This window comes from Micromesistius poutassou (assembly GCF_964030765.1).
Source record: "Micromesistius poutassou genome assembly, chromosome: 8".
Lineage (NCBI taxonomy): Eukaryota > Metazoa > Chordata > Actinopteri > Gadiformes > Gadidae > Micromesistius > Micromesistius poutassou.
In genome coordinates this window covers 12,679,833-12,707,271 of record NC_140278.1, presented here as the reverse complement: position 1 = coordinate 12,707,271, position 27,439 = coordinate 12,679,833, and the positions used below count along the sequence as shown (strand labels likewise).

The window sequence follows — 27,439 nt, the reverse complement described above, 5'->3', positions numbered from 1 at the left end:
CGAACCCTGCTCCAAACACAGCTCTCCCGCCCTCCCTCTCTCTCTATATATCTCCCTCTCCATGAACATGCATGGAAGCCTGGTCACACTCCCATGTACACAAACTCTAAAACACACACTTGCACACGTGTGCAAGTGTGACCAGGCTTCGCACGCTCGCACGCACGCACGCACGCACGTGCATATGCACACACACACACACACACACACACACACACACACACACACACACACACACACACACACACACACACACACACACACACACACACACACACACACACTTCGAGGGAGAGTTACGGTCAGCACAGAGAAACTTTGGCCCTCCAGAATGCTAGGATTGTAAATGAATGATCTCTGCTGGCAGGCCAATGACAAGCTGGGAGAAGCTAAACAAATGGGCGTCTGGTGTTGAAAGTATTTTTATTGTACGTTCACTTGATAGTGTGACGACTCAACCTACATGTTAAAGGACTCATTTAGCACACCTAAACAGCCTGCGAGGAAACCATTCATTGTAATTATTGTATAAACACATGATGGACTATTAAAACGTATGACGGGGGGGGGGGGTTCAACATGGATAGAATTAGACTCGCCAGACGTTGTGAGGAAGGGGATTTGGGTTGATTCATTTTTGCGATGATGGAGCGAGAAAGGAATAGGAAAGGGGAATCTGCGGTGAACGGACTGGGATGGTTAGGGAGGTGTCGGAGAGGTGCTGGTAAGGGGGAGGTGAGAGAGACGGAGCAGCCCCGTCGGTTGGGTTTCAACCGAGCCGGGGGAGCCATGCTACGGTGCAACCAGGACCTCCTAATGGCCTCAGTGACGCCCAGAAACAGAAGCTTTGCAGGGAAAACATACATGGTAAGGTCATTACTCACCAAAGTAAGAAAGAACTAAAACTATTGCAGACAGGGGAGTATCGACCATAAAGTATGAAAATATACAGCAATAAATCCTCCTAAACCAGGGGACGAAGGGCCTTATTCATTCCTCCCATGTACTGTTAAACACAGTCACTCAGAGTTAAAACGTATAAACCTTTAATGCCTATTCCTTATTTTCCAAACCAAATGTTTGTCTTCCTGTATCTACATGCGTGGCTGACACCATGTCACAGCGGGGGACTGAGGAGCGCTGAGGTGAATGGCTGTGTTGGGGGGGAATACTTCAATGGATCCGTTCGCTTTTCAGCCATTCTGTACACAACGACGGGCTACACATTAGCATAATCCAATTGGGAAAATTCTACTTTGTTTGCTGCTTGACTCAACAACGTGGCAGAGAGCGATTGCCGTAATTCTCCTGAACACACTGTGTTTTCATCACTTGCATGTGTAGCGAGCACGTAAATGCCTGCTGCGTGCATGAATGTGGCCGTGTGGGTATGTGCGGGTGGGTGGGTGGCCGCGGGCTTCCAAAGCCCACATTGCACCTGCAGACTGGGCAGTAAAACGAGCGCTGTACCCCCTGCTATTTCCCGCTCTGGATCCAATTTACCCATGTCAGGGGCCCTCTCTCTCTCACTCTCCTCTCGGAGAGGCCTGTTTGTGGCTCTCTCTTTTACTCGTCTTGCGTCGGCTCTGGGCCCCCCCCTGTCTGTCGGTCTGTCCCGTTGTCCGTCTCGGGGTGAGCCACCGCACCGCTCGGAACCTCTGTAAACAATTGACACAGCCAGCACCTGTGCCGCGGCCCACGGGGAAGGAGCCCACTTAAAATTGTTCAACCATAAAATGAGTGGAAAAACCAACTCCTTTATGTGATCCCAGCTCAGGCCAAGCACTCTCTTCTGTGCAATACAGGAAAGAAACACTACACTGTCCACGTTCGCCTGCTTCCCTATATATGGAAAGTATTAGCAGCTATTAGCTGTGCCAGTTATTAGCCAGCAAGAAAGAGATTGACAAGTCTGTCAAACAAATATACAGTATGCTGATCCTACAGTGGTGTTCCACAATGAATACCTTGCCACGGCTCGTGGCGTGGCCAGAAACCTATTAGAATGAGAATGCTTGGCTACTGTAGGACAACAGCGCCTTTCAACCGTGGCGGATTATTCCCAGTATTCCATAAATCCCTATTTACATCTCCTAAGGATCATTTATTCAACTTCCAGGAGCAGAGTGATAAAACCTGCAGGTTTTCCAGATGGCCAAACATGAGCTATTCGTCGCATTAAAACACACCCGGCCAGCACCAAACTGTTGATACAGCCTTGTCCTTCAGCCCCTTTTTCCTGCTTCTCCTGAATCCCAGTTAATTGCAGATTAGAGGTTAACAATACGGTGCTGTTTTCTGCCTCTCCCAGTCAAAGAGGGTTACATTTTCTACCCTGCTTGCCAAGCCTGATGAGACTGGAAACCAGCAGAAGGCCCTGTCCGACCGTTAACAGCAGCGTGTTGGGTTAGCACGCAAGGCTTACTTAATACAGCATTATTAAACACACACACACACACACACACACACACACACACACACACACAAAGCCCAGTCTTTGGTGGACATTTGGAGCCCAGCAGGGAAAGGCGCCAGGTCAATCACTGCAAGGATCAACACATCCTCCTACAACCTGGGGCTTGGGCTTCCTTTGAAGTTCCTTGTAATCAGTAAATAATTGTACAATCAGAATTAGCAACAATGTGCCCCATTACCCCTCAGGCTTCACATTGTAGCCTCCATGCGGCGGTATGGTAGTGCTCCAGCACAACCTATAGTCTGCCACCATTGACAACACCACACACCATGTCCTCCATTCATGTGAGTTGTGATTCCCGTTAATACCGGAACAGCTGTTGTATTTATCCTCTAAGCAGCAGCCCCAGTACCAGCAATGCAGTAGCACTGGACACAGGACTTATGCTCTGCTGTTCAACCAATCATACTTTTGGACTGGTCGGCTGTCACAAAGGGGGGGGTGCGGGGGCTCCAATGCATGCAAAGTCTTACACGCAACAAGACGAAGAATGCACACACCGCACTGGACGTACACATATGAGTAAGCTCTCACGAGCGTGTGCACAAACACACCAGACACACGCGTATAAGACAGTAAAAGCCTGAAGGAATGCTGCAGCAGGCATTCCAAATGACCACTGCCTCAGAGTGTGTGTGTGTGTGTGTGTGTGTGTGTGTGTGTGTGTGTGTGTGTGTGTGTGTGTGTGTGTGTGTGTGTGTGTGTGTGTTCATTCCTCTATTGTCATGCCGGGAAGATACAATGTGTTCTATACAACAGCTGTGAAAGCAAACAGAGTTGAGGACGAGATGCTTGGTCCCCAGGCCGTGCTTCTGGAGCTCACTGTGTGTGTTTACTGGTCAGTGGGGAGTGGGGTGTCATCCAGAGCTGTAGTGCTCCCGATGCCATGGCGAGAGAGATACGCCAGACCGTGCCAATGGATAGCCGGCAACACCCAGTCAACACCCAGAGCCACACCACGTAGTGGCGGAGAGGTCAGGCGAATAAATCATAGCGAGATCTCAAGGACACTGTAAGGACAATGAGCATTAAATAACATCGTCCTGTAACCTTGTGACCACATGGTGTGTGTGGAGAGAGTGGACATGGCCGGTGAACTCCAGGGATCACGTCGAAGCAGATGGGATGTGTCCCCCCCGTTTGCAGCATGTGCACAGGATGACTCAACCCAGAGAAAATGCTGCTTTGTAAATAAACTTAACGTTAACTTTTGCACTTGAAGAGGGGCTTTGCGAAGGGACGACGGCAGTTCATGTGACGCGGAAATAAGTGAAGGAAGACAAGTGATCGCAGCACCAACCTCAGTGCCGTGACGCCATTGTTTACACAACAAAATACTACGACTGACCCCGAGTGTTAAAGGGTCAAGAGCGTGCAGCAGAGGCCCAAGCAGGGACGCGGCAGAGAGGAAGAGAGCTCTGCATTTCTCTCCAACAGTGGCCGCCCGGTCCCCCACCGGCAGCCGTAAACATAATCACTCGCAGGATCGCCCAAGGTGGGAACACTTGGTCTTTGGTCTTTGCGTGGCTACCAGTCACATGGCAGACGACTGAACGCTGGCAGTTTTCCACCGCGGGCAGAACAGGGAGGACAAATCCATGCAACATGTGAGAGAGCAGAGCCAAATGGCTGTATAATTGCCGGTGGCGGCTTTCTAGTGTCGGTTGTGTTTTGTTTCGGTTGTTTTGAAGAGGGGAAGGTGGGGGGGGGGGGGGGGGGGGGGGGAGCAGATGCCTGCCGGAGGTTTTGTCGGCGTTGATGCTGACGAAGAGTCCAGACATGGCTCTTCAATCACTGCCCCACGGACATGTGTACGCACACTCCCGCACACTTGCACGCACACACACACCTTAAACAAGGGAGTCTGCGGCTATCCGTTTCTGCTGAGACAGAAGCGGTGAGCTTGTGATGTGATTAACTCAATTCAAATTGAGGCAAGCAAGCATGTGGTGTAAACAGGGAGGACGAGTGCGCACTAAAACAAGACAATGTGTGCTGCTATGAGGGACACGGAACAAAGAACGCCTCGGAGCAGAGAAAAAAAAGGAAACGTGAGCTCTTCTTTTTTTCCCCCTCTTAATCCCATAATTCAAATCAGCTCTAGGAGAATACTTTGCAAAAAGAAAATGACACATGTGTCATATTTATTTTCCGGTGTATTCAAGTCGTGGCTCACTACCATGGCTACAAAGTGAATGAATGGACAACCTTGTGAGGCATTGTGGATGGTGGTCACTTCCTTAAGACACCATGGGGATTGGCGAGTGGGATATTGGTATTCACAAGGGCAAACTTTAAACAACGCAAGCCTATTGACTGGGGATGAGCAATATCGCCTACACAAGTTGCCACGAGATTCCTGGCCGCATATCCCGACTTCTAAAAAAAAAACATCCTTTAATTACAATTACAATATCCATAACAGGTTTGTTCTGTAGCTCGTTCAAGGAAAACATCCTCCGGCTGAGTCATAGGTTAGCAGGTTAGCCTTACTTCTCCTGCCTTTCACCTCTTTTCTTTATTAATATCTCCTAGGAACCTGTGGGATTACCCGCGATCATATACCTTCTTTACTTAGCGAGCTGCTGTGACTCGTGACTCCAGAGTTGTCTTAACAGGCGGTAATGGATCCAGTGCAGCAGTGCAGGAAAGGTATAGGGGGTGTATGTGCATACAAACGCATTCATGCACGCACACACACACACACACACACACACACACACACACACACACACACACACACACACACACACACACACACACACACACACACACACACACACACACACACACACACACACACACACGCACGCACACACACACACACAGACACAGGAGTAGATGTGTTGGAGTCGGGCCCAGAGGGAGGCCCTGGGGTGGGAGGTTCCCTGCTTTAACAGCTGGGGAGAGATATTATCTCATAGCGTCAGGCCTGGAAATGGATCCTCCCCAGAAACAACCAGCCAGGCAGCAGCAGCAGAACAGGCTCATACGTCCACATACATAATGGGGCTCTGGGCTCAGCGACTCCAGGTTGGGTGTTAAACTGTGACTGGCTCCTAAAAGCTCCATCTCCCTCGCTAGAGTTTCTTTTAACTCTAAGAGCTATGCGTTTTGTTTCCATCTTGTAATTCTCCCGCTCCCTCCTCAAGGTGCGTCCTTCTTTTCTCCAGACCTCCACCGGCTATAAACTGATATATATACCCCCCCCCCCCAGTTATTGTATGCACCAGAGCTTTAATCTAACTTTTAAGTACTATGTTAAGACGCATTGGCTCGGAATCATATGTCATCAAATATATATTTATTTTTTTATTTTCATTTTGGGAGGGTTTGACATAAAAATGAGAAGCCCCAGATGTGGTTACAATAAAACCATATGACTGTAAAACACCAAAGTACAACAATAGAGGGAGGAGACTAAATGAATAAGATTAACCCAGAGGGCAAGTCTCTCTACTGCATGAAAACTAAAACCATCCCCTCAGTAAAAAATAGAAAGAGGTATTACTTCATAATAAAGGTGGTCCACCCTTTTCCAGGCCCTCTGCAGTTACTGCTCTGAACAAGACCACAGAAACACAAACTGCAGAACTATTTGTACAAATAATTCAATAGAACGTTAACGCATTTGTTCCTTACTATTTATTACATCTTTATGGCTTCCTCTGGTTTAAAATATATGTACAAATCAAATACAGGGGGGCTCATTTCAACAAAAAAGGTGAAAAAATTCTGGGTGGCCCCATTTGGGGATTTTTTTTTTCTAAAAAACATTACCTAACAGCATTAATTTGCAAAGCCATAAATAAACTATTATAATAAAAAAAAGGTTATGACGTTAGGCCTGTCTGAGCTAAACAAGGGCCCTCATTGTGAGGTGGTGTGAAGAGAGGCAGGCTTGGAATCCATGGCCCCTGTAGGAGGCATTCGGTCAAGTGGCCTTGCTGATAAGAGACGTCAGTCAGCAATTTATCACACGGACACGCCCCTTTTCTGTTCACTCTCTCTCGGAACAAACACTGGTAATAAAACACATCTGCATCTTCATACGAGATTTAAAAAAAACCTCTGCACCAATTACAGCTCTCATTCCCATGTTTCAGTATTGGGCTGCTACTCCTATCAAGGTGTAATGATGGTACCCGCTGTGACGCTGGCTCTTCATTTGCATTGTGCAATGATAGCATTCACACTCCAGCCATCGTAAAGGGGGCAGATTGTAAAAATGAAAAAAAAAAAACCACCTCACGCCTAGTGTAAACAGCATCTCCTCTCTCGGTCTCTCGCTCCCATCCCCTGTCCTCCCCCGCTGAGCCCGTGCATGCACCGCCGGGTCACTCCCGGAGCAGGGAGTCGGGGTAGCCCGGTGGGGCCCCGGGGCCATCACTCACCTGGGGGCAGGTCCGGGTCACTGGGGGCCGCCTGCTGCAGCCTGCGGGGCTTGGCCTGGGCCTTGACACTGTCTGAGGCACTGCGGCTTGTGGAGCTGGAGCCACTCTCATGGTCATCCTGGTTGAAGAGAAACACACAGAAACAGACACACACACACACACACACACACACACACACACACACACACACACACACAGCCGTTTAATGACTGTTATGTAGTAGACGTTGAGAGAAGGATTGTATGCGGAGGGGTGGGGGGTATGTGTGTGTATGTATGCAAGGATCTTCACCCAACGAGATCCTAAACCACCCCCCACTCCTCCACCTCCACCTCCCCATTTTACAACCGGCTCTACAAATAAACTGTAGACCCTGGATATGAGGGAAGGCCTCTCCTCCACAACCAGGGCATGTCATCAGCACTCAGAGGGGACTGTTAAGCCCAGGAATGCAACAAGAACACCCATCAGTGTGTGTGTGTGTGTGTGTGTGTGTGTGTGTGTGTGTGTGTGTGTGTGTGTGTGTGTGTGTGTGTGTGTGTTCCGAGTATGAGGAGGAAATGGACATCCCCCTTCAGAGATGAGTCTGAAGATAAACAAAATGGGCCGAGATTGGGGCGTCTTTATTTATTGCTACAGCCAGTTGAGTGCCGGGGCTTCAAGGGGGCTCTGTGGCATGGAGCGATGGAGGTTTGAACTCAAAACAATGGGGACAGGAGGAGAAACAGTGGTGGGGTTGGCGGGTCACGATGCAGTGGACTGTGTCTATCAGGCAGGCCATTGACCTTTATTGCATCTACTGCAGGGTTAACGGCGACTCCAGAGAAGTGATTCATGGACTACTCCTAAGGGGGAATCTATTCTAAGTAGCAACAGCACAGCTTCATATATTATTCCTGCCATCGGACCACAGAGAACCGGTGGTGACTTTGAGCAATTAGCAGGGAATCCAGGTCATTAATTAAAAGGCTCTGGCCCAGATGACGTCGCTACACGCAACTACGCTGGCAGCTGTATTAATGACTTAGCGGGACGGGTGGAATAATTCACAGTGCAAATTGTGTGTGACAAAAAATATGGTACATAAAATGACTGACTTCTAATGACAGTTTTGGCCTTTCATGGCATAAAAGGTCTAGGGGAGAACAGTTTGTGTTCACAGGCCTGGACTCAATGGAGCATGATCGCAGGAATAACATTGGTGGGCTTGGTTTTTACGATAAATCATAAGCTACTTCTCCAACTACTGGTACAGACAGTTTGCACTCCAAATCCCCTTCACTCTGGATTAGCCCTCCGGCGTGATGACAGTGGACAACGTTTCACTGCTTCTCTATTTGCCCTCTGCTCTTTTCCACCAATGACTCAATACCTTGTCGTCTTCCCATCCACAGACAACAGGGGGCTGTGGATTAAAGAATGGGCCAAAAGAAAGAATGGATTAATCAACGGAAGAGGGAGGGAGGAAAGAAACGGTGAGCATTCAAAAAGGACTAACAAGACAAAAAAAAGAGGAACAGAGTACGATGTTAGAATGAAAGAAACCCAAACAGTAAAGGTGAGACTCAGTAAACCTCCCAGTGTGGGGTGATTAGGGTGCTGTAATCTTCACCGTCAGGCAGGGGCGGTGAGCTAGACACACGCTGCCGTGGAGCGAGGAGCAGGGAGGGATCACATGTGGATAGCATTTAAAGTGAGTGGGGCTGGGGGGCCGTGTGTGTGTGTGTGTGTGTGTGTGTGTGTGTGTGTGTGTGTGTGTGTGTGTGTGTGTGTGTGTGTGTTGGGGGAATGCGAGTGTGTGTAGGGGTGCGTGTGGGGGAGGTGGGGGTCAAGTCACCCCCTTATCCTGGGTAATGTAAACAGCCGAGGTGTCAAAACCAAACACATTTGGCTGCTCCATGAATGCATGCAACTGCTGGGTATATACCTCCACATATAGATAAGCATAGCACCCAGAACCAACAAGTACGCGTGAAAGAGCATGTGATACCTGAGCATGTGATACCTGTGCATGCACACGCACACACGCGTACACACACACACATACATACACACACACACACCACTGCTAGTGTGATGTCACTGTCAGATGATGATGATGATGATGATGATGCTGGTGCTGCTGCTGCTGCTGCTGCTGCTGAGCATCTCCTTCGCGTGAGGCCAACGAAGATTTGATTTTAAACATAGCTTGCATTATTCAAGCTGCAGACGCATTCAAAGAGCAATCACGTTCAGCACAGTGTGGGAGCGTAAACAAGCCACTGCCAGACCATGGCAGGCCAGCGGAGTAGTGAAAGAAATATTTACACTTGCATGGACCTTTTGGAGGAAGAGCTGAACATCACAGCCGCGGCGGGCTTGGTTTGGGATTTTTTTTTTTTACCTCAACATCTTCAAGTTGAGGGAACTGGTAAACACAACGGGGAAGAATAATAAATAGCTCATCAAGCTCCCAAGTCAAAAGATATCGTCAAATAATAACATGTTGATACGTTACTAAATATTCACACACACACACACACACACACACACACACACTTCCGACGCAGAGTCACAGCACTATGTTTACAGCAACTTTGTGGTGAAGAAACGAAGGCCGTTCTCAAGATGACTCGGGCGAGCCCTCCTCCGGAACATAAATACTCGCTCCATAACTCGCTGATATCTCCATCTCAAGGAATGCATCGAGGCCCGCGGGCCAAAAGTACATTGGGTTCAACCACTCCGAGCCGCCACTAAAAACAGACCCTGCTGCCGAATTTGGCGGTAGTGCAATTAAGCGCTCAGTGTCACCATGGGCAGTGTGGTGGACTCTGGGGACGAAACATGCCTCACCAGAGGAAAGCCCTGGGACAAATGGAGGCTGTCTCAGCTGCTGCCCGGGTAAGCTGATCCCTGCCACGACGCGGCAAGGCCTTGGATGGGACAGTGTCGCTGGGGAGGGGGGGAGGCAGAAGAGGAAGAGGAAGGAGAGCTAGGGTAGCAGCCACAACAACTCATCTGTTGACTAGAAAGTTTAGGAAAGAGACGGTGAATGGGTATAGGGAGAGGGAGTGAGAGAGGGTGAGAAGGCGAGAGGGTGAAAAGGCGAGTGGGTGAGAGCAAGAGTGAGAGAGAGAAGAAGAGAGCGAGAGAGAAGGCAAGAGAGCAAGAGAGAAGGTGAGAGAGAGAAAGAGAGAGAAAACGAGAAGGGAAAGGCAGCATGGTGGGAAAAGTGGTGTGAGTGACAGGCAAGGCGGACCCCCTACTGAGAGGGTAAGTGGGCACCCATGGAGGGTTAGGGCACAGGAAGGCCAGGCCTGACCCTCTCTCCCCCTGCAGACGTCTGGCTCCATTAGAGACCAGAAGGCAGAGTGTCAAGCCTGTCTGGAGGGCCAGACCCCCAAAACCTAGCAGCTCAGTCTATCAGGAGACCACTGCCTACACCTCCCCAACAATCACCCTGGTTGTTTTTGGACAGTTATTTAGATCACTAGTTGCGTTTTAAATTATGTAAACCGACAGAGTTGTCAATTTATTTTAACTGAATTATGTAAATGAGATGTTAATCATGTGTAGTTAATTATTGAGGATAATGTTTTTTTGGTGTGTATTTACACTTCAAGTGGATTTATATGGAAAAATGTAGTGTCAAGTGTGTGGAAAAACATGGTCAAGAGTGTCATTTTCTCTGTTTTTACCTAGGTTCTCATGTCAACATACATTTCCCCAACAAAAAAAAAAAGAATTTTCCACACAAATGAAGGCCCAATTCCTCTTTTACATACGTTTATTTTTTGATGTTTAGCATGGGAGCACAAAAAAAAAGTGTTGGCCAGGGATTTGAGCTGCATGCTTCCATGCCTGCTGGCCAATTACTGCCAGATCTGAAAAACCCAAACATTTTCAAAACTGGTCAATTTCACACTGTTTCAGTGGATTAATGGGAGCGTGCAGCAGACAGACACTGGCTAAACAAAGGGCTCTGTTATTGTTGTTGCTCCTCCACAGGTCGCTGGTGGACTCATGCTGACTTCAAAGCAGCGGGCCTGGAGAGTGGAGGCCAGGCAGTGGAGGGCCCAACGCCTGAGGAGTGGGAAAATAAATTACCGCAACCCGATAGCTCCTTATCTCAGACGCAGCACCCCCACCTCACACACACACACACAGACACAGGCCTGACATGGTGAGGCCTTGTCCTCCATGTCATGGCCCACCGAGAGCTGTCCCTGGAGAGGAGAGCAATCAGACCTTCACGTCTTGCCACACACACACACACACACACACACACACACACACACACACACACACACACACACACACACACACACACACACACACACACACACACACACACACACACACACACACACACACACACACACCTTCTCTCCATCAGAAGGTCATTATTACTCACTTTAATATGATTGACTAATTCTAATTTAGTTTTAATTTTATCGATCAACAGATTCAATGAAATACATACTCCTTAGGCCTTAGCTCCATGTCACCACATACCACTGCTTGCAGCATGGATATTATACTATTCTAGTTATGATATCATGGAACTGGGGCGGGTTCTTGCTAAAGCTTCCATCTGGCACCAATAGCGATGGGAGCTACAGATCACTTCATGGGAAAGACCCATTGACAAAACTGTACATGGTCGCTTCTTTTAACTTCATAAGCGTCTGCCAAGCGGAGGAGAATGAAAGCATTGCGATCAGCTCAAATTCTCAGTTCGCTTTCCTCTTCCCCTGGCTTCCAACACATCCATCAGACCAGCTTAAAATTAGCCACTAATGGCTTTTTAATGAAACTGTAATAAATGCAGAAAGCCATTACATTGTGATTAAAGGCATTTGGTCTCGCTCTCACCATCGCAGACAGCAGTCGACTAGATTGAGGCTCTGCTGCCAACTAGTGGGTTTCACATACTCTCCTCACACACAAACACACTGTAACAGATGCATGGTTTCACACGCATACATACACCTTCTCACAGCATGGAGCTCCATGAACAAGCATGAACCTATGCCTACATGCACAGGAAAGCACGCACAAGCAAGATGAAGAACAGAATCATGGGAGATGGTTAGCCTTCAATGTGTTGTTCAAACTTTAGCGTTCACACACACACACACACACACACACACATAACTGCAATGTGTGTTAGCTACAATAACTCACACACACACACACACACACACACACCAAATACTCTGAATAGATAAATTCTAAAACATCTTCTCTACAGTAAATCCCTTCTGGTTGTAAAATCACTTTTTAAATAAAGGAGTTGTATAAAACTCTGGATCACAACCGAATGTTTTATGATTAGACAATTGTAGTCTTTAACATCTTTGCCATACTATAGAATTTCATTCTAAGGAGGAAACAGGAGACCAAGTTTCAGCTGAATGTTGTCCACAATTAATGTGTAGCTTCCAAATGTTCAAAAGCGGGCCGTTTTAATCTCTCCATTAAATCCCTTTCCAAGCCATATTTCACCTTTACAGCCCCACACCGCAACCCGACTACTCCACTCATTCATGGTCATGTAGATTGGCCAGATAAACACCCCTGCCTTGACTTCAATGAAGGAGAGTCAGCAAAACACACCCAGGCCCGTTTACTTGAAACTCTTGTTTATTTCTTTATACTCAAATGAATTATCTGTAATTTGTGTCTTTTATCCCAACGTCCCATACCTTCATAATGAGCCTAGCCACAAAAAAGGAATAGTCAGACTTGTGGGCTTTCTCAGTATCCTTTTTTAAATGGCAGACGTGTTTACGTAGCCTGTAATGGCAGAAGCTTTACTAAGCATATTTCAGCCATACGAACTGTTGCAACGAAAACACTTGGTTGATTTTCCAAGCATTCGCCTCTCTTCTTTCAGAAGCCCAAAAATATATCATGTTCATTAAATAGCATGGGGAGGGGGTGGGCGGCGTGGGGCATGGAAAAGATTCCGAGGCAACTGCCAAAAGAACTGCACAATTACAAAACTATTTAGCCCTGGAACCTGGCGTAATGGCCGAGCGACAGTCCTGCTGATGTCATGGTGGAGGTCTCTGCCAGACGGGCCCCTGCCGTACCCAAGTCAAACTGTCCGTGTTTAATATCTGCCTCCAACAAGCCCAGAATAACAATCAAGATAAACAGGGAGCGAGTCTGCGGAGACCGAGAGTGCTGCACCAGGGCTTCTGACTTGTTCTTCCTGGGTTAGCTGGACCTCTTGGTTGTTCAGCCAATGTGCTCATGTCCCCGGTCTAACTTGACCTCAGATGACATGGCTGGCCACAGTTTGTGTGGCCCTTGTTTTACTGTGGAAAGAGGTTGTAGCTCCTGGGATCAACAGGCTATACCCTGCAGAGCAATGAACCAGAGTTTACCATCAGAGACTTCCTTTAATCTTTTAAAACACAGGGTCCTCCTGGACGATCAGTGCAAAGTTTACCAAACGGAGCCATGTCTATCCTGACTTGGGAGTAACCTGATTAACAGCCATTTATTTAATATTGTAGTGGGTTAAGAATTAAACGCTACATGATTGCACACAAAACTGTCGTTAAACCGGCAAAAATCTTTCTACTTCTTTACGGTACAGTAGTTAACTTGTCACTGTTCTTGTTAAAGAGTTAATTCTCCATTAATCTGATTAAGCAGATCTCACAGCCAGCAGTGCGTTTCTAATCGGGTTCATTGGTTAAAAAAATAAAGCTGATTTGTTATTAAATAAAGCTGGTCCTTTCTCCACGAAACGGCAGGTTTGGAAGGCAGAGCTTGAAAATTATGTCTCTCTCATCCCAACTAGCAGCGTTTATGTTCTACTGTTGTATTGAAACAAAGGATGGTGAATTCTACTGACTGTAATCTTTGATACGTGGCCAAGAAACAATAGGCTGAAGAGTGGTAGCAGTGATGAAAGGTGCATAGATTAACCAACAGAGAAGCGAGACAACTTATTATCATTTACATTTTCTTGATCTCTTTTTACCAGTCACATATGTGAACTGTACTCATATAAAATGGAGATCCGATCCAAAAGCTTAAAGAAAAGGGGGAAGTCACAGTGATAAAAAAAAAAGCATGCAAGAATTTAAGATGAGTGGAGAAATGCTAACAAATTGAGGGGCATAAAAAGGGAGCATGAGATGAAAGAAGGGCATCGGGATGGGGCAGCAAGAGTGAGAAAGAGCAAAAAAAAAAAAACTACAATGGTGGAGTGGGAGAAATAGTTCCTGAATGAGATCTGAGAGGCTCTGGTTCTTCAGATCTCTCCATCAGCTAACCACAAGCCCAGACTGAGCATGTGAGGCATGCTGCTCACGCTGGCCCAGCTACCTCCTAACACTAATAACTGCAATGTGTGTAAGCTACAATAACACGCACGCACGCACGCACGCACACACGCACACACGCACACACGCACACACACACACACACACACACGCTAAATATATGCATCATGTTTTTTGTATCTAAAATATTACAAGATGTTTTAGAACAAAAAGAGAACAGTCTTTACATATTTATTCATGTTAATCAAACCTATAACAATGGCCAAAGTGTTTTTGCATCATTTCACATGCAAAAAATAGCCCTATTCTCAATGTTGGTAAATTGCTGACAACTAGTGGCAGGACCTCATTCTAGCATGAACATTACCGAATGCCATCTGTCACACATGAAATGCTCCTGCTTTTCAAGGTTTGCCCTTCATCATCATCATCATCATCATCATCAGCTCACCACACAGTATTAGTGATGTGATACAAGACATAAGCACCCTGCAGGCAGCCGACTATTTCGCCAACCTCCAGGAACAGCACAAGTAGTGGCCGAAGTTACTCCTGACAGCTTAATTGCACATGTGAGGTGCAGCTGGTGGGAAGGCGTTCGGCACGGTAAAAGAGGCCTGAGACTTTCTTGGAGAGCACCGATGTTCTGCATCCAGCGAGATAGAATAAATCACACAGAGAGAAATGGAAGAGGACTTTCCCCCAGTGTTGAGAAATACCAAAGCCATGTTGCAGCGCTGGAACACACGGAGCGGAACTCGGCAGGCGCTCGCGGTGATGCAGCTTTTATACAGCGGGTTGCAGTGGAACAGAAGCACCGTTCATAAAGTTACATGAGAGATGGACACCTGTACGCGGTTTGATATTTTTTTCAAGGCAGACAGGATCAACAGTTAAGAAGGGTTTCATTGTGGACAGAGGGCCTGCTGCATCTGTAATCTTTCAAGCTTTTTTTATCCTGATCTTTGACTGAATGTAACAAAGACGACACGTTTTACGTCTTCCCTATGATTGGGAGAAGAGTAATGCATGCATCCCGTATTGCAGGCGTGTGTCTGGCCGGTGGCCAGGTAGAGGTGTAGTCCTTGATATCTATTAGCAAGCCCAACAGCCAAGGAAAAGAGAAAACGCCCAATATTCCAATGTCCACCTTGGCCTGCCGTGTCAGCTGTAAATCACAAACAAATTTTCCCTGAATATTTCATTGAATTACAACTCAGCAATGCCACATGTAAATTCTTATCATGTTGGTAATTTTAAGAAGCAATGTGGTCCATCTCAAGCCGAGGCGTAAATCTCCTAGGCTTCAAGTGTTCATTCGTGTTTGTTATTTCTTCAACTAACCATATGCCTTCTGCACACAATCACCTTTCAATCTCCCCCCCACCTTGAAGAGTGACAAGTGGCTCAATTATTCATATTATGTTCTTCGTCTCTTTCCACTAATCTCAAGGGACCGGGCCCCTGCCAAGATAAAAGCAAATACTAACAACTCGTCATCATTTAATTTCCGATATTCCCACCAAAACAAGACTGCAAGGACATTTAGTTCCATTTAATAAGCCTTAGAAGCCCTCTCTGCTGCACTAAACAAGGTTGACATGTTAGGTATACAGAATTGTGTTTTAATAGGTGAAGGCAACATCAAAGATTTGTGCAGTCAAGTGGTTAGCTACTGACTGGCTCTATACAACCCATTTTACTGGCTTAAGGCATCCTGCCTTATATGGTGTCATTATTTCTATAATAAGAGTGGAATCATTCATAGGTCAGAGGGGTGAGGGTCTGCTAAATGGTGCACGCACTCACCCAGAGACATTAAACAAGGACCACCCACAGTTTGTGTAACATGGAGTCATACAAGCCTACCTTTCTGCACTGAGAAATTACACACGGGGGCTCCCAGTTACTGTGTTACCCCTTTTAATAGCTTTCCGTTTCACCCAAAGTAAAAGAAAATGTCAGATGTATCCGTCTCTATAAAAGTGGTAATGGGTGATGACATGAAGAGAAGTGTAGTGAAAAATGGGCCAACGATGGTGGCCTTAGCCTGTGCAAGACATATAAACAGAATTGAAAGCTGTGGCCCTCTAATATATACAAAGAATACCTCAAACTTTTGATCCAAATGGTGCAGCTTGCCGAGCATAAAAACCTTATACTACTGAATGGTTGAAATAAACAAAACACTAGCAAGGGGATAGACAATTGTGTTCTTAAGGTCACTAGTTTTCTAAACTGCCATGTTAAGAAATCCCAAGTTAAATGAAAGTGAACCCTAATTGTAATGTAATCTCTCTCCACAGTACAATTCAACCAGCGGCACAACGCATTTAATGGCTTCCACTAAAGGGTGACTGTAGTCCGGATGGCCTGAGAGCAGGGATTAGGCAGTGAAGTAGCAGCATCCTGCCCAGAGTGTATTGATCAGTGCTTGACTCATTTGATACAGGACACCACTGGGTTTAATTTTTCCCCCTAAAGCTTCTTTCCTGTGTCTGAAAACTGTCTGAGAAGTAAAAGGAACCACAAACCACCAGGATTCCCAATCTTAATTAAACCACAAAGACACATAAGTCAAAGGCAAAGTTATGTAGCCTGTCTGACTCAACAGATAATGGTAGCTAGGCAGAAGTTCCTCTGCTGAAACGACACACTCAGCTCCCCGCTGCAGATGCTTTAAATCAGCTCAGAACACCAGGGAGAAATACCAGTGGATTGGGATGATGCAAAGCTAATGGTTGGGACCGACAACCAAGATGAAAAACAAAGAGGATCTCATGACTAGCTCTGTATTTATTTGAAGTCCAGTCTATTGACTCTATATTGAAATGTGACATAATTATTAAATGGCATTACATTACTTGAAAGGGTATGGTTCAAATGCACAACATCATTAAAGCGTTGTCTAAATGTTGATACTCTGTTGATACATTTTCTTAGTCAATTCAGGGCCATATGGGAAATGTTGGGAGTTGGACGGCAGTGGTAGGTAGGGAGGGGTCATAAAACAAACAAAGGAGGCTGGCTTTCATGAACGTTTACCTGAAGGTCTGACACATTGTAAACAATCTGGTGTCCCCTCCTCCACAACTATTGCAATAATTCTCCATTTTAAGCTGATGTACATTGAAGTAATGCCATAGCCCTTCTGAACAGCCCTTAAAGATTACTCTTTGATACTCATTCATTTCCTCTTGTTGACATTTCTCTTTTTTTTCTTTCATCGTGCATCCTTTCTATTTTAATGCTTGTTCCCATGTTTAATCTTGATCTTACTTTCTGTCTCTCATCAGAGAAAATTCCCAAACTTCCTAAGGAGATGATAGTCTAGCGACATCCCTGTCTTTTTATCGTAAGTCTAAAATGGGTTTTGAAACAACTAGAGGAGGTTGAATTTAAGAAACAAAAACATAGCTTATCCAAAGCCGTGGGTCCTGAAGACAAGGCCCAGCAGAGCTGATGATCACACTGATTTATGGAGGAATCTCAGTAAGCCGTTTGCTCCCTGAGAGCAGAGGAATCAAAGGCAAGATTTCCGGATGGCATTGGGAGAAAGATTATCCAGTTTGTAATATCTAATTACAAACTTCCACAAGCTGGTTTTCTGGTGCTTTGTGTTTGGACAAATGATGGGAGCAAGCCGAGTACTATGGAGAATAGTCCCTGTCCTCCACTGAAACCTTTGTTGAATATCGAGTCAAAACGTTGTTTTGATTGTAAGTTGAATATCTTCACAGCTGCTTAAATGGAACAATACAGTGGTGCGATAAACAAGTTCAAATCCATCCCATATTATCAGTTTACTTGATTCCAATTGTTGAATGTAATTTGGGCTCAGGGTTTCCAGTTAAACAATGTCCACAATACACTAATGCATGAGGTTTACCACAAGGGTCTATGCACTTTGACAGCTGTGGAGCAGTGCATATATCCTGGGTTTCCTTAGCAGTGGGTTGTGGATTCAACTCTGAATGGGAAACCACAACTGGTACAGCAGTAGCATCCAGAAAACAGTAGCTACAGGAGGAAGAATAGACGGTGCATGGGAGGTCACAATGTTGTTAGACCTATGATGTAGTTGATGGGTCTAATTTAAACGTGTCACATACTAAAAGGCAATGTGTCTTAGTATAAATATCTTGAGGTAACATCCAAGCATGCACAAGCAGCCCATGGTCAGTTATCTGGTAAATCCCATAGTGGAATGAAATCCCATGGCTTCGAGCAAGTCTTCATGAATGGAAAAGGGAGTTCCCTAAATCACATCACATGTATTATCCATTATTAATTCACAATAAAAGGTTGGTGTTGTGAAGCCCTTGAAAATAGTTCAGACGGAACCTAGCAGTGGAAAGGACCACGTTGTGAATGTGTGCCAAACCAACAAGACTCACAGGCACGTCCCACAAATCATCTTGAGGCAATGCCTCAATCAAATCCTCCACATCAGGGATAAATGTACTCAGCAGCCATAAAACATCCAGATCAAGCAGTGTGCTGAGCCAAACCTAAACGGGCCTCCGTGGTAAACCCAAACCCTTATCTTTGTCACATATGTAAAGAAACGAGTGCCTGAGAGCATTAGCATTCACTTTAACTGTTGTCCAGCTGGTTCCTCTATCTTTGGCTCCTTAACATGGAGCGCTTTGCTGGGATGTCGGAAAACACGATGTCCCCAAGTTTGCAGAATCATTGCTAACTGCCGATTTTGCACATATAAAAAGAAAATAATCCCCCAAAAACAGCCACACGATAAACCCTGAAGAAATATTTTCCACCCCCTGAAAGGTTTCATCAGTCTGCTTATAATGGTGTAAAGTTTGAATGCTCTGAGGTTTAAAACCACATGCGCAGCATCGTACCACAGACTAGAAACAGCCCCCCATATTTAAATTGAAACCATTAGACGCCAACTCTGCCTAATGTAAGAAATTAAATGTACCAAATATAGTTAGTTGTTCAGGATGCCAGTGACAAGGTCTAGTGCTGCTCAAAGACTGTAGCCAACTGCTATCATGAAGGCTATTTATAACTGTAGTTTCCATAAGAGCACTGCATGGCATGATAGATTTAAAAGGCATTGTTTAAACCCATTCATTTCTTAAGTAATTCAGGCTATGGTTTTAATTTATGGACAAAGATCAAACAGCACACTGTATTTAATTCCTCAAGAGAGACATGGGAGACACTTGGAGAGTGTCTCCCATGTCTGCGCAAGAGGAAAGAGTTTAGGTTGACCACTACAAAACCCTTTCATCCCCATGACCAATCTCCTGTTACATATAGTGAGCTCTTAAGCACAGAGGAAGTCTTAGCCTAATTTCACATGGTGATGTCCACACTAATAATTCAACGTCAACATGGACCGCCGTCACAAGTTCCAGTCTTAACAAAACAAAGAATACATGAGGCCAAATGAAGACACCAAAAACAATGATCCTCTGGAAAACAGAAATTGTAATTCACAAAACTTCAAGTTCTAAAAGCTATAAAACGTTAACAGCATATCACTACATTATTAAATGACACAATTCAGGTCAAGAGCAAAGCATGCCAAATTGACACTTTGGGCATTTGTTTTTTTAATTGTCTTAAGTAAATCAAGTCTCAATGACAAACTGACAAAAAAATTCACATTAAAGCCAGCAACAAGAATGCAGAAGGAGCTATAATCTCTAAGTGCTGCAAAGTGCCCAGTTTTCCACATTTGCTGGAAACTATAATTGTGTGCTGCTCTCTGTGCTTTGCAGATGGGCCCCATTGAGCAATACGAATATCCTTAATACTATCCAGTTCCTCTCTCTTGGGGAAACAGGAACATTAAAAGATCCAAATAATACTAGTGAAATGATACAACCCTTAATGAACTTCAAAAGAGGCACGGATGTTTACACAGGCCAGCGCTCAGGCTTTAACAGTAATTATGAAAACAAACCATATTAATTATATCATTTATCATTTCCACACTCTGGCCGCACAACGTCCACCACAAAGTTCCTGCCTCTGCTGGACAAGAGAAACACTAGTTAATCTACTAAACATTGAGTGCAAGACTTTCCATACACAATCACAACTTTCAGGTTTTTTGCTCTATTGGCTACCATTGAAATAACTTGGTTGGCTCACTCACTGTGATAGTCCTAGCGCCAAATACGGCCATGCCAAATCTAGTGCATTTCCCAGTGGAAAGCAGATTTGGATAAAATTGGATACAGGCCGAGTGCCGAACGGGTGTAATAGAGTGGACTGGTTTACCTGGGGGAAATAATTTAATTTCAGATGGTCTAAGGATGTACCCGCAGGGGTTACTGTTCTTTCAATAGTAAATGCTGTTCGAAGAACACCACAAACAACGTTAAGATGTTCTAACCATTGGGTTAAAATAAGTTTAAATGAAATTAATATATCACGTTATAGTGTAAACTAATTAAGGAATACAACGGAAATGTGGTAGATTTTCTTGGCTGGAGAACACAGCATTCAGTCAAGGCCCGATAGGAAATAGTATGGCGACTCATTTAAAATTCCTCCTGCTACAAGGACTTATGCTGAAGGTCTGGCGCAACTCCATAATGGGTCTCAAGGGTGTGCATAGCAATGAATAATTTGTCCAAAATGTAATTAGCAATTTTCCAAATAATTATTTTCCTTTCTCGGGGAGCGTCACAGCACAGCTGTTACAAATACTTGTTTTGAATTGACTTGCAATAAGCCGGTGTAAAAACAATGTGAAAAGGTCCAATTAACTGGAAACATGATCACTTGAGCAGTAGCCATGTGCTTACTATGATATTTACCATTAGGTCTGTGCAGCTCATGTGTTACAAAGCTTTTTGCCGCAGTCTATATAATGAGCTGTAATTGACTTCCATTGAAATGTGTTTCTCCTGGGACATCTGGCCTTGAAACTTCTACCTTGGGATGCTGGCCAGTACCGAGATTCATGGGTGGCAGAGGTAGGAGCAGACGCTTCTGCATAAATAAATCTAAGAAAAATGTCTTTCATACAATCTTCTTGAAAATGTAAATATTTATAATCATAACTACCTGAACACAATAATATAAATATTGTTCTTAGGGTTAATTGGTTTCAGATTCATGTCTCCATTTGGGCATGGTATAGCTCAAAGTATTTTTTTTTCCCGCTCTGATTACCTATAAGGACAACAATCAAAAAGCAAACATTTTAAGTCAATGGACTTGTAAGTGTTACAGTATTTATGATAAATGTGAGGTATTTAATATATATTTTGCGTTAATATAATTAGTGTCAAATAGGAGCCTTTGAAAGGAGGTAGCAGAAATCCTAATATCTGTTTTGAACTAAAGCCCATCTGGATCAAACATGAAGACAGCTGCTTCTCTAGATAAATGTAAAAAAACATTTGCAAATAGTTAATCCTGGTAGAATGAATCATGACACACTTTTATCTTCAAACTTTAAAATGTGTTCCCTGTCTTTGCAGCACTTGCCAATGTGCTCTCTATTTTACATCTCAGAAGCTTTTGAAAATTTAGATCAAACTAAAAATCTCTGTACAAAAGACATGACATCATTATTTTGCTGAAACAGCGCATGACATATTTGCTTTCAGTTTCTTTGTTTTTTTTCTCATTTACTTCAGGGCATTCCTTCTCGGACCCAACGTATCAATGGTAATTAGGCACTGATCACAAAGATAAAAGCAAATGCCACTTAGCCATGTCATTAACAACTTTTAATCCATGTTTGAGTAATGTGTAGCTAAACCAGAACTAGAATGATAGGGTTTAGTTAAGTAGGGTTTAGTTTTCGAGTTGTAGCTGTAGTAAACATTTCCCTGCCTACTGCTGACTGCTAAATGCCCTAAATGTAAATGCAGTGCCATTACTTATTACAACTCTTTACAGATGCTGCTAATCAGAGCAGCAGAAGACTCAGGCAACATGCCACATCATTGGCACAACACACTGAACCTGAGCCCTAATGCAGCCTTCATAATAAAGAATGATGTGCAATTAAAGTGTAAACCATTTAAGTAATAATTAACGTTTGAAGACTTTTTTCAGGTTGATGAACCTTTGGGACCAAGGACAACTTTTCCATCATTCCATGTTTCACATTCCTAAGTCAAATCCCCAAGTTCTCTACACGCCCTCTTACTATGAATGAGAGTTAGTGACGTCGGCTTCAGTTTTGAACTCACCTGGGCTCCATCTCTCAGCTTTAGGATGCACTCCATAGTGTTGATAGTGATGACCACGGGTTCTGACCCAAGCTTGGTCCATGGCACATGGATACGCAGCTCGTGGATATGGCCGCTCATGAAGGTAAAGGGCAGCTTCAGTTCCTGTGAAGATACAAAGTAGTTGGAAAGGGAGCCAGAGTTGCAAGGACTTTAATTTCGGCTCAACCTCACTTGTGCATGTTATTTCATGAAGGCAGGAATATGAAGAAAATTACTTGTGGTATTTGTGTGTTTTAAGGTTTGTACAATATTTCCTTCCAATAGCGACACATTACAAATATGTTATGGCTACATACAAATTAGATTTATTCAGAGGCCTGGGAAACAGTTTGGCCTGCATCTTGAACTACTCTTCCAGTTCCACCCATTAAATCATGAAACTTGACATCCACAACTCTGTTTCAAATAGCTCCTTGAGTGCAAAAAACAATAATTACAACATATTAAGGTATTTTTCTTATACCACCATAGTGATACTAAAAGTAGTAGTAATAGAAGTCCTAAAAGTAGGTTTTCATTGACTCTTCTTCAAATAAAGGTTTCCAAAAGCAATATGGCTAGTTTCACACAAACAACACAAATTCCCAATGCGACTCTTTTCTTAAGGCTGCATGCAATAGTAACTTGTATCACAATTGATGTTGTGTTAGGTAGTTCTTTGGACAGCCCTTCTGAAACTGAAGAACTTCAGCCAGTATAAGAGACCAAAGTAACATTGGTCCTATCCAGATATGACAGCTATAAAAAATGTACAGACTGTTAAAGCTGTGGAAGGTAAAACATTCAAGTACATTTATCAACATGTTCACCATCAACATAATACAGATGCAGTATCAGCATACTGTAACAGAACACTTCTCTTTTTTTATGATTAGCCTGTTGCAAATGATGTAGGCTATATGAAGCTATTCATAACAGAGACTTTTGAGATAGAAAAAATAACTGGTGGTGCATAATGATTTCAGATAGAAATTGAAGATCATTTGATTAGATATAAGTGGTTAATCTCAGTGTACTATGATTTTTTTCCCCAGACCAACATTAATTGCTATATAAACCTGCAAAACTGATACAGCTGCAACAACTAATTTCTGGTGTGATAGTCTCCAGAAGAGATGCTGCTGTGCCATTTAAAAAGAAAATACAGTAAAAATGACCTTATATCTGTGGTTAAGATGCAAGTTAATATGGTCCCTCAATCAATGTATAATATCTTGCGATGTTCTTTAAACAAAATGTAAAATATTCACGATAATACCCAAGCACCCATCTTGTTTTGTCAAAAAATGTAACTAGTACGTATAGTACCACTTAGCATACCTGCTCCAGGACATCCAGCTTCAGATCCAACTTGCTGAGCACCACATCCCCGCCCCAGAGGGAGAGCTGCAGGTCTGACGGCTTTAGATTCTTTATGTATTTGTTGACATAGCTCATCAGGAGTGGTGTGACATAGGACTCCAACATCTTGTCCCCATCTTCGATCACAATGAATAAAACACACACACATATTGGCCAGTTCATGGAGACATCTTTCTTCATGGTTTCTTAGTGTTTTCCAATATCTTCATCAATTAAATGGACTAGCCATCTGACAGGCAGACAAGTATTTCTCTAAATGGAGAGATAAATCTGCTTTCCATGCTAAGAAGTCATTGCTTAGACTAGGCCTGGGCGATATGGCTGAAAGACATATCATGTTATAACTTGATCATATTGATCGATATCAATAACTATTGATAATTCTAATGACCTAAAAAGACTAGGAATTACCATGCTGGATCCTGCACTTCTGTTTAACACTTAATATGACCTTCATTGATAAATACTCCAATGTCGATACAAGAATGAAAAACACTCAAATATTGTAAATAAGTATGGAATCGTGTTTGTGTAACAAACCCGGCTGCTAGATTCGGTGGTCCAGTCTATTATCGATATATATTGAACATGTTTTATATTGATATTGATCAAAAGTCTATCATGATATGATAATTTATTGTTTAATTGCCCAGGCCTAGCTTAGACTATGTTCAAGTGGATGTTCAGCTAGATAATGTAATATGAATAGACAACTTGTTACAAATGTATATGATATAGAAATTCACAACAACAACCAACCAACTATTTGTTGTATTTGTTCCACACTGCTGCAGATAAACTGAAGAGAAGAGAAACATGGCCAACAAGTGCACAAACCTCGGTCTGAACAAGCACTTTCGATTATTTCTGAATTAGCACACAATTAACCCAATATCCTTCCGTATTCGTATTGCCGCGATGTAAAGGTAAGTTTTTCCAACTAAGTAAACAACGTAAGCTCACTGATAGGTATTCTAATGTCAACAACATGTTCCAACCGGTTCCAACAGACCACTCAGTCAAGGAGCAACTGGAGCCAGTCCTGATCATTACGGATGTTACAACCGGTTCCTACATATATATCTCAGTCCATATAACTGGAGCAAGTCCTGTTCATTAATGCTGTCCAATCGATTTAAACACATCTTTCAGTCAATGTAAATGGAGCAAGTCCTGATCATTACAGATGCCCCAACCTGTTCCAACACACCTGTCAGTCTATATAAGTGGAGCAAGTCCTGATCATTACAGCAAGCACTTTGCGTATTTAGAAGACCGGACTAAATAAGTTTAGTAGTGTGCCATTCGATGTACTTGGGCTGTATTTTAGATATATAAACATGCTGCTCATGTCTTAAACTGAGAGTAATACTTACACCTAGGGAAGCTAAGCTAACCTTAGTTGGTTATGATCGTAAGTTAGACGATCCTCCTCAGTAGTCATACATGAAAACCACGTTTCAATTAGATCATGACAATGTATCGGTGTCAACAGTAGACCCATTCAGAGCCAGCATAATAACTTAGTGGGTGCTATTATTCTGGAGACCACAGCATCATAGAAGGAGAGGAGCTAAGCTAACAGCTTCTGCAGCTATTGTAATATATATTTCATATTCGACAACATATTATCACCACCAGAGTCAATGCTTGTGAAAAGCAAACGCGTTCTTCTTACCCGGTTAGCCCACTTATCCTGAAGCTATTGTAAGAGTTATAACTTTATAGTAACCAGTGCATCTCGTTAGCTGGTATGGTTAGCACATCTCTGTGGTCCCGAGTAAACGTCATCGGTAAACATTCACAGAGCTTCCGCGTGTGCAACGTCATATCCGTCTCTGCTCCAGAGGACACACCCCATCCTTACAGAGGCCTAAAAATATCCTATTTTTTGTGACTAATGACTTTTCTAAATATAACTTGTTTTCGATGTGATAGCTTTGATCCATTCAAACAATGACATTATATACACAATGATATTATTAAATTATACAATTAAGTGTAACAAATAGCTTATTTCGAGAAACAGTGTTTTGTTCATCACAGGGTCTCTGGCCTATTCGCAGACTAAAAGGATAAGGAATTAGAAAAGAAATATTGGTTTATTTAAGCAAGTCGGTATAAAAACCCTGGTGTTAAAAAAACAGCTCACCAAAGAAGTCACTTCAGTTGTAAGTGTTTAGTTGACACAATCTTTTTACCCAACATTTCATTTAAGTGAAGAAAACTGGGTGGTCGTTAAAAAAATAAAATAAATTATGACATAATGTTTTTCATCCGTGTCGTGACAGCGTGACACTCGTGCAGCAGTAAACGGTAACCGTACACTTCATACGATTGTTCTCTGCACTCGCGCATGTGCAGTTCCTTGGGGATTTCAATTAAAAACACGGAACTTGGGTCTTTTCACTCTTGCCTGGTGCCTGTCTATCGTCCCACTTCTTGAGTATGCTTGTTCTATTTTTTTTTTTTTTTTTAAATGGCCAGTTCCAACTAAATGTAAGCCCTCGTTTTCACTTTGCCTCTGCAGCGGCATACATAGCTATATGTTAGGCGGGATTAATTCATTTCTCCTTAAAGTTTGCTGCCCTAATCTGGGGTCATGAATGTCATATTGTCTGATGATACCTAAGGTCGAAAGCGGTTAAATATATGGCTTTTTTTTGTCTAATGTTGGGTCTAATGGATTACCTTTTCCTGTCGAACTTTGCGCATTCAGACAATTCTTATAATAAATCATTGTGGGGCAGTAGTGGGCTTTGACGCATATATCTTAAACTCAATCTGTCTTCGCCCTAAATATAGGCTTCCTATAATTTTGCTTTGTGATGTCAAACAGATAAAAAAATTCTAATCGATTTCCACGTTCTGTGTGTGACTCTATTGTGCTATGAACCCCTCACAAAATGCGTCACTGTCACAACACAAGAAGAATCGTCCAGTAATTGCTGCAAGGCTCGTATAAACACGGTATTTATTGGCTGCATGGAGGCCACATTCTAAATGATTGAGGTAGCCTAAAGTTTACGCCGTGAATCTAAACAAGCAAGATTGTGTGTGTGTGTGTGTGTGTGTGTGTGTGTGTGTGTGTGTGTGCGTGTGTGCGTGTGTGCGTGTGTGCGTGTGTGTGTGTGTGTGTGTGTGTGTGTGTGTGTGTGTGTGTGCGTGTGTGTGTGCGTGTGTGTGTATGTGTGTGTGAATGTGTGTTCCTTCCTTACTTCATTCTAGCTATTCTAGGCTAATCATATTTCATGATCATACAGTATTTATTTTATTCAAGAAGTCCCATTCTTTATTCGTTGCGACTTTTCCAGAAGCTGAATGGTACATAATTCTTTGCTCAAACTTTATGAAGTTGAAAGATCACATCAAATCGTGTCAAAGCCATGCAGGCCTATAAAAAGTGTGCTATACAATGAAGGGGGGTATTTATTGTGTATTTGTATCTTGTGATGATTACATCGCACAATTTAATTTCCTAAATATTTGCCAATATTGTGCCAAGTATCAACATTGTAATTCATAATTTTATGTATGGTTTTCTACCTATATTCCATGGCATTTCGCCACCTTAAGATGACAAATTAACTAGCCAAATGTTCAATACCCATATGACAGTAATGTAAATGTACGCATAGAAAAATAGGCCTATTATGTCATTCAATGGCTCGTGGCTAAATCATGCAG

General features: G+C 43.5%; 1 protein-coding gene across 1 annotated transcript in view; it reads right to left on the bottom strand.

The window, feature by feature from the left end:
* Nucleotides 1–25,533, bottom strand: part of vps13b (vacuolar protein sorting 13 homolog B) — a 322,396-nt gene extending 296,863 nt beyond the window's left edge. The window contains 4 exon segments of the mRNA XM_084471728.1: nucleotides 6,871–6,988; nucleotides 22,349–22,492; nucleotides 23,711–23,868; nucleotides 25,431–25,533. Of these exon segments, the coding sequence (XP_084327854.1) occupies nucleotides 6,871–6,988; nucleotides 22,349–22,492; nucleotides 23,711–23,857 (409 nt within the window). The 5' untranslated portion in view covers nucleotides 23,858–23,868; nucleotides 25,431–25,533.
* Between the last annotated feature and the right edge of the window lie 1,906 nt (nucleotides 25,534–27,439).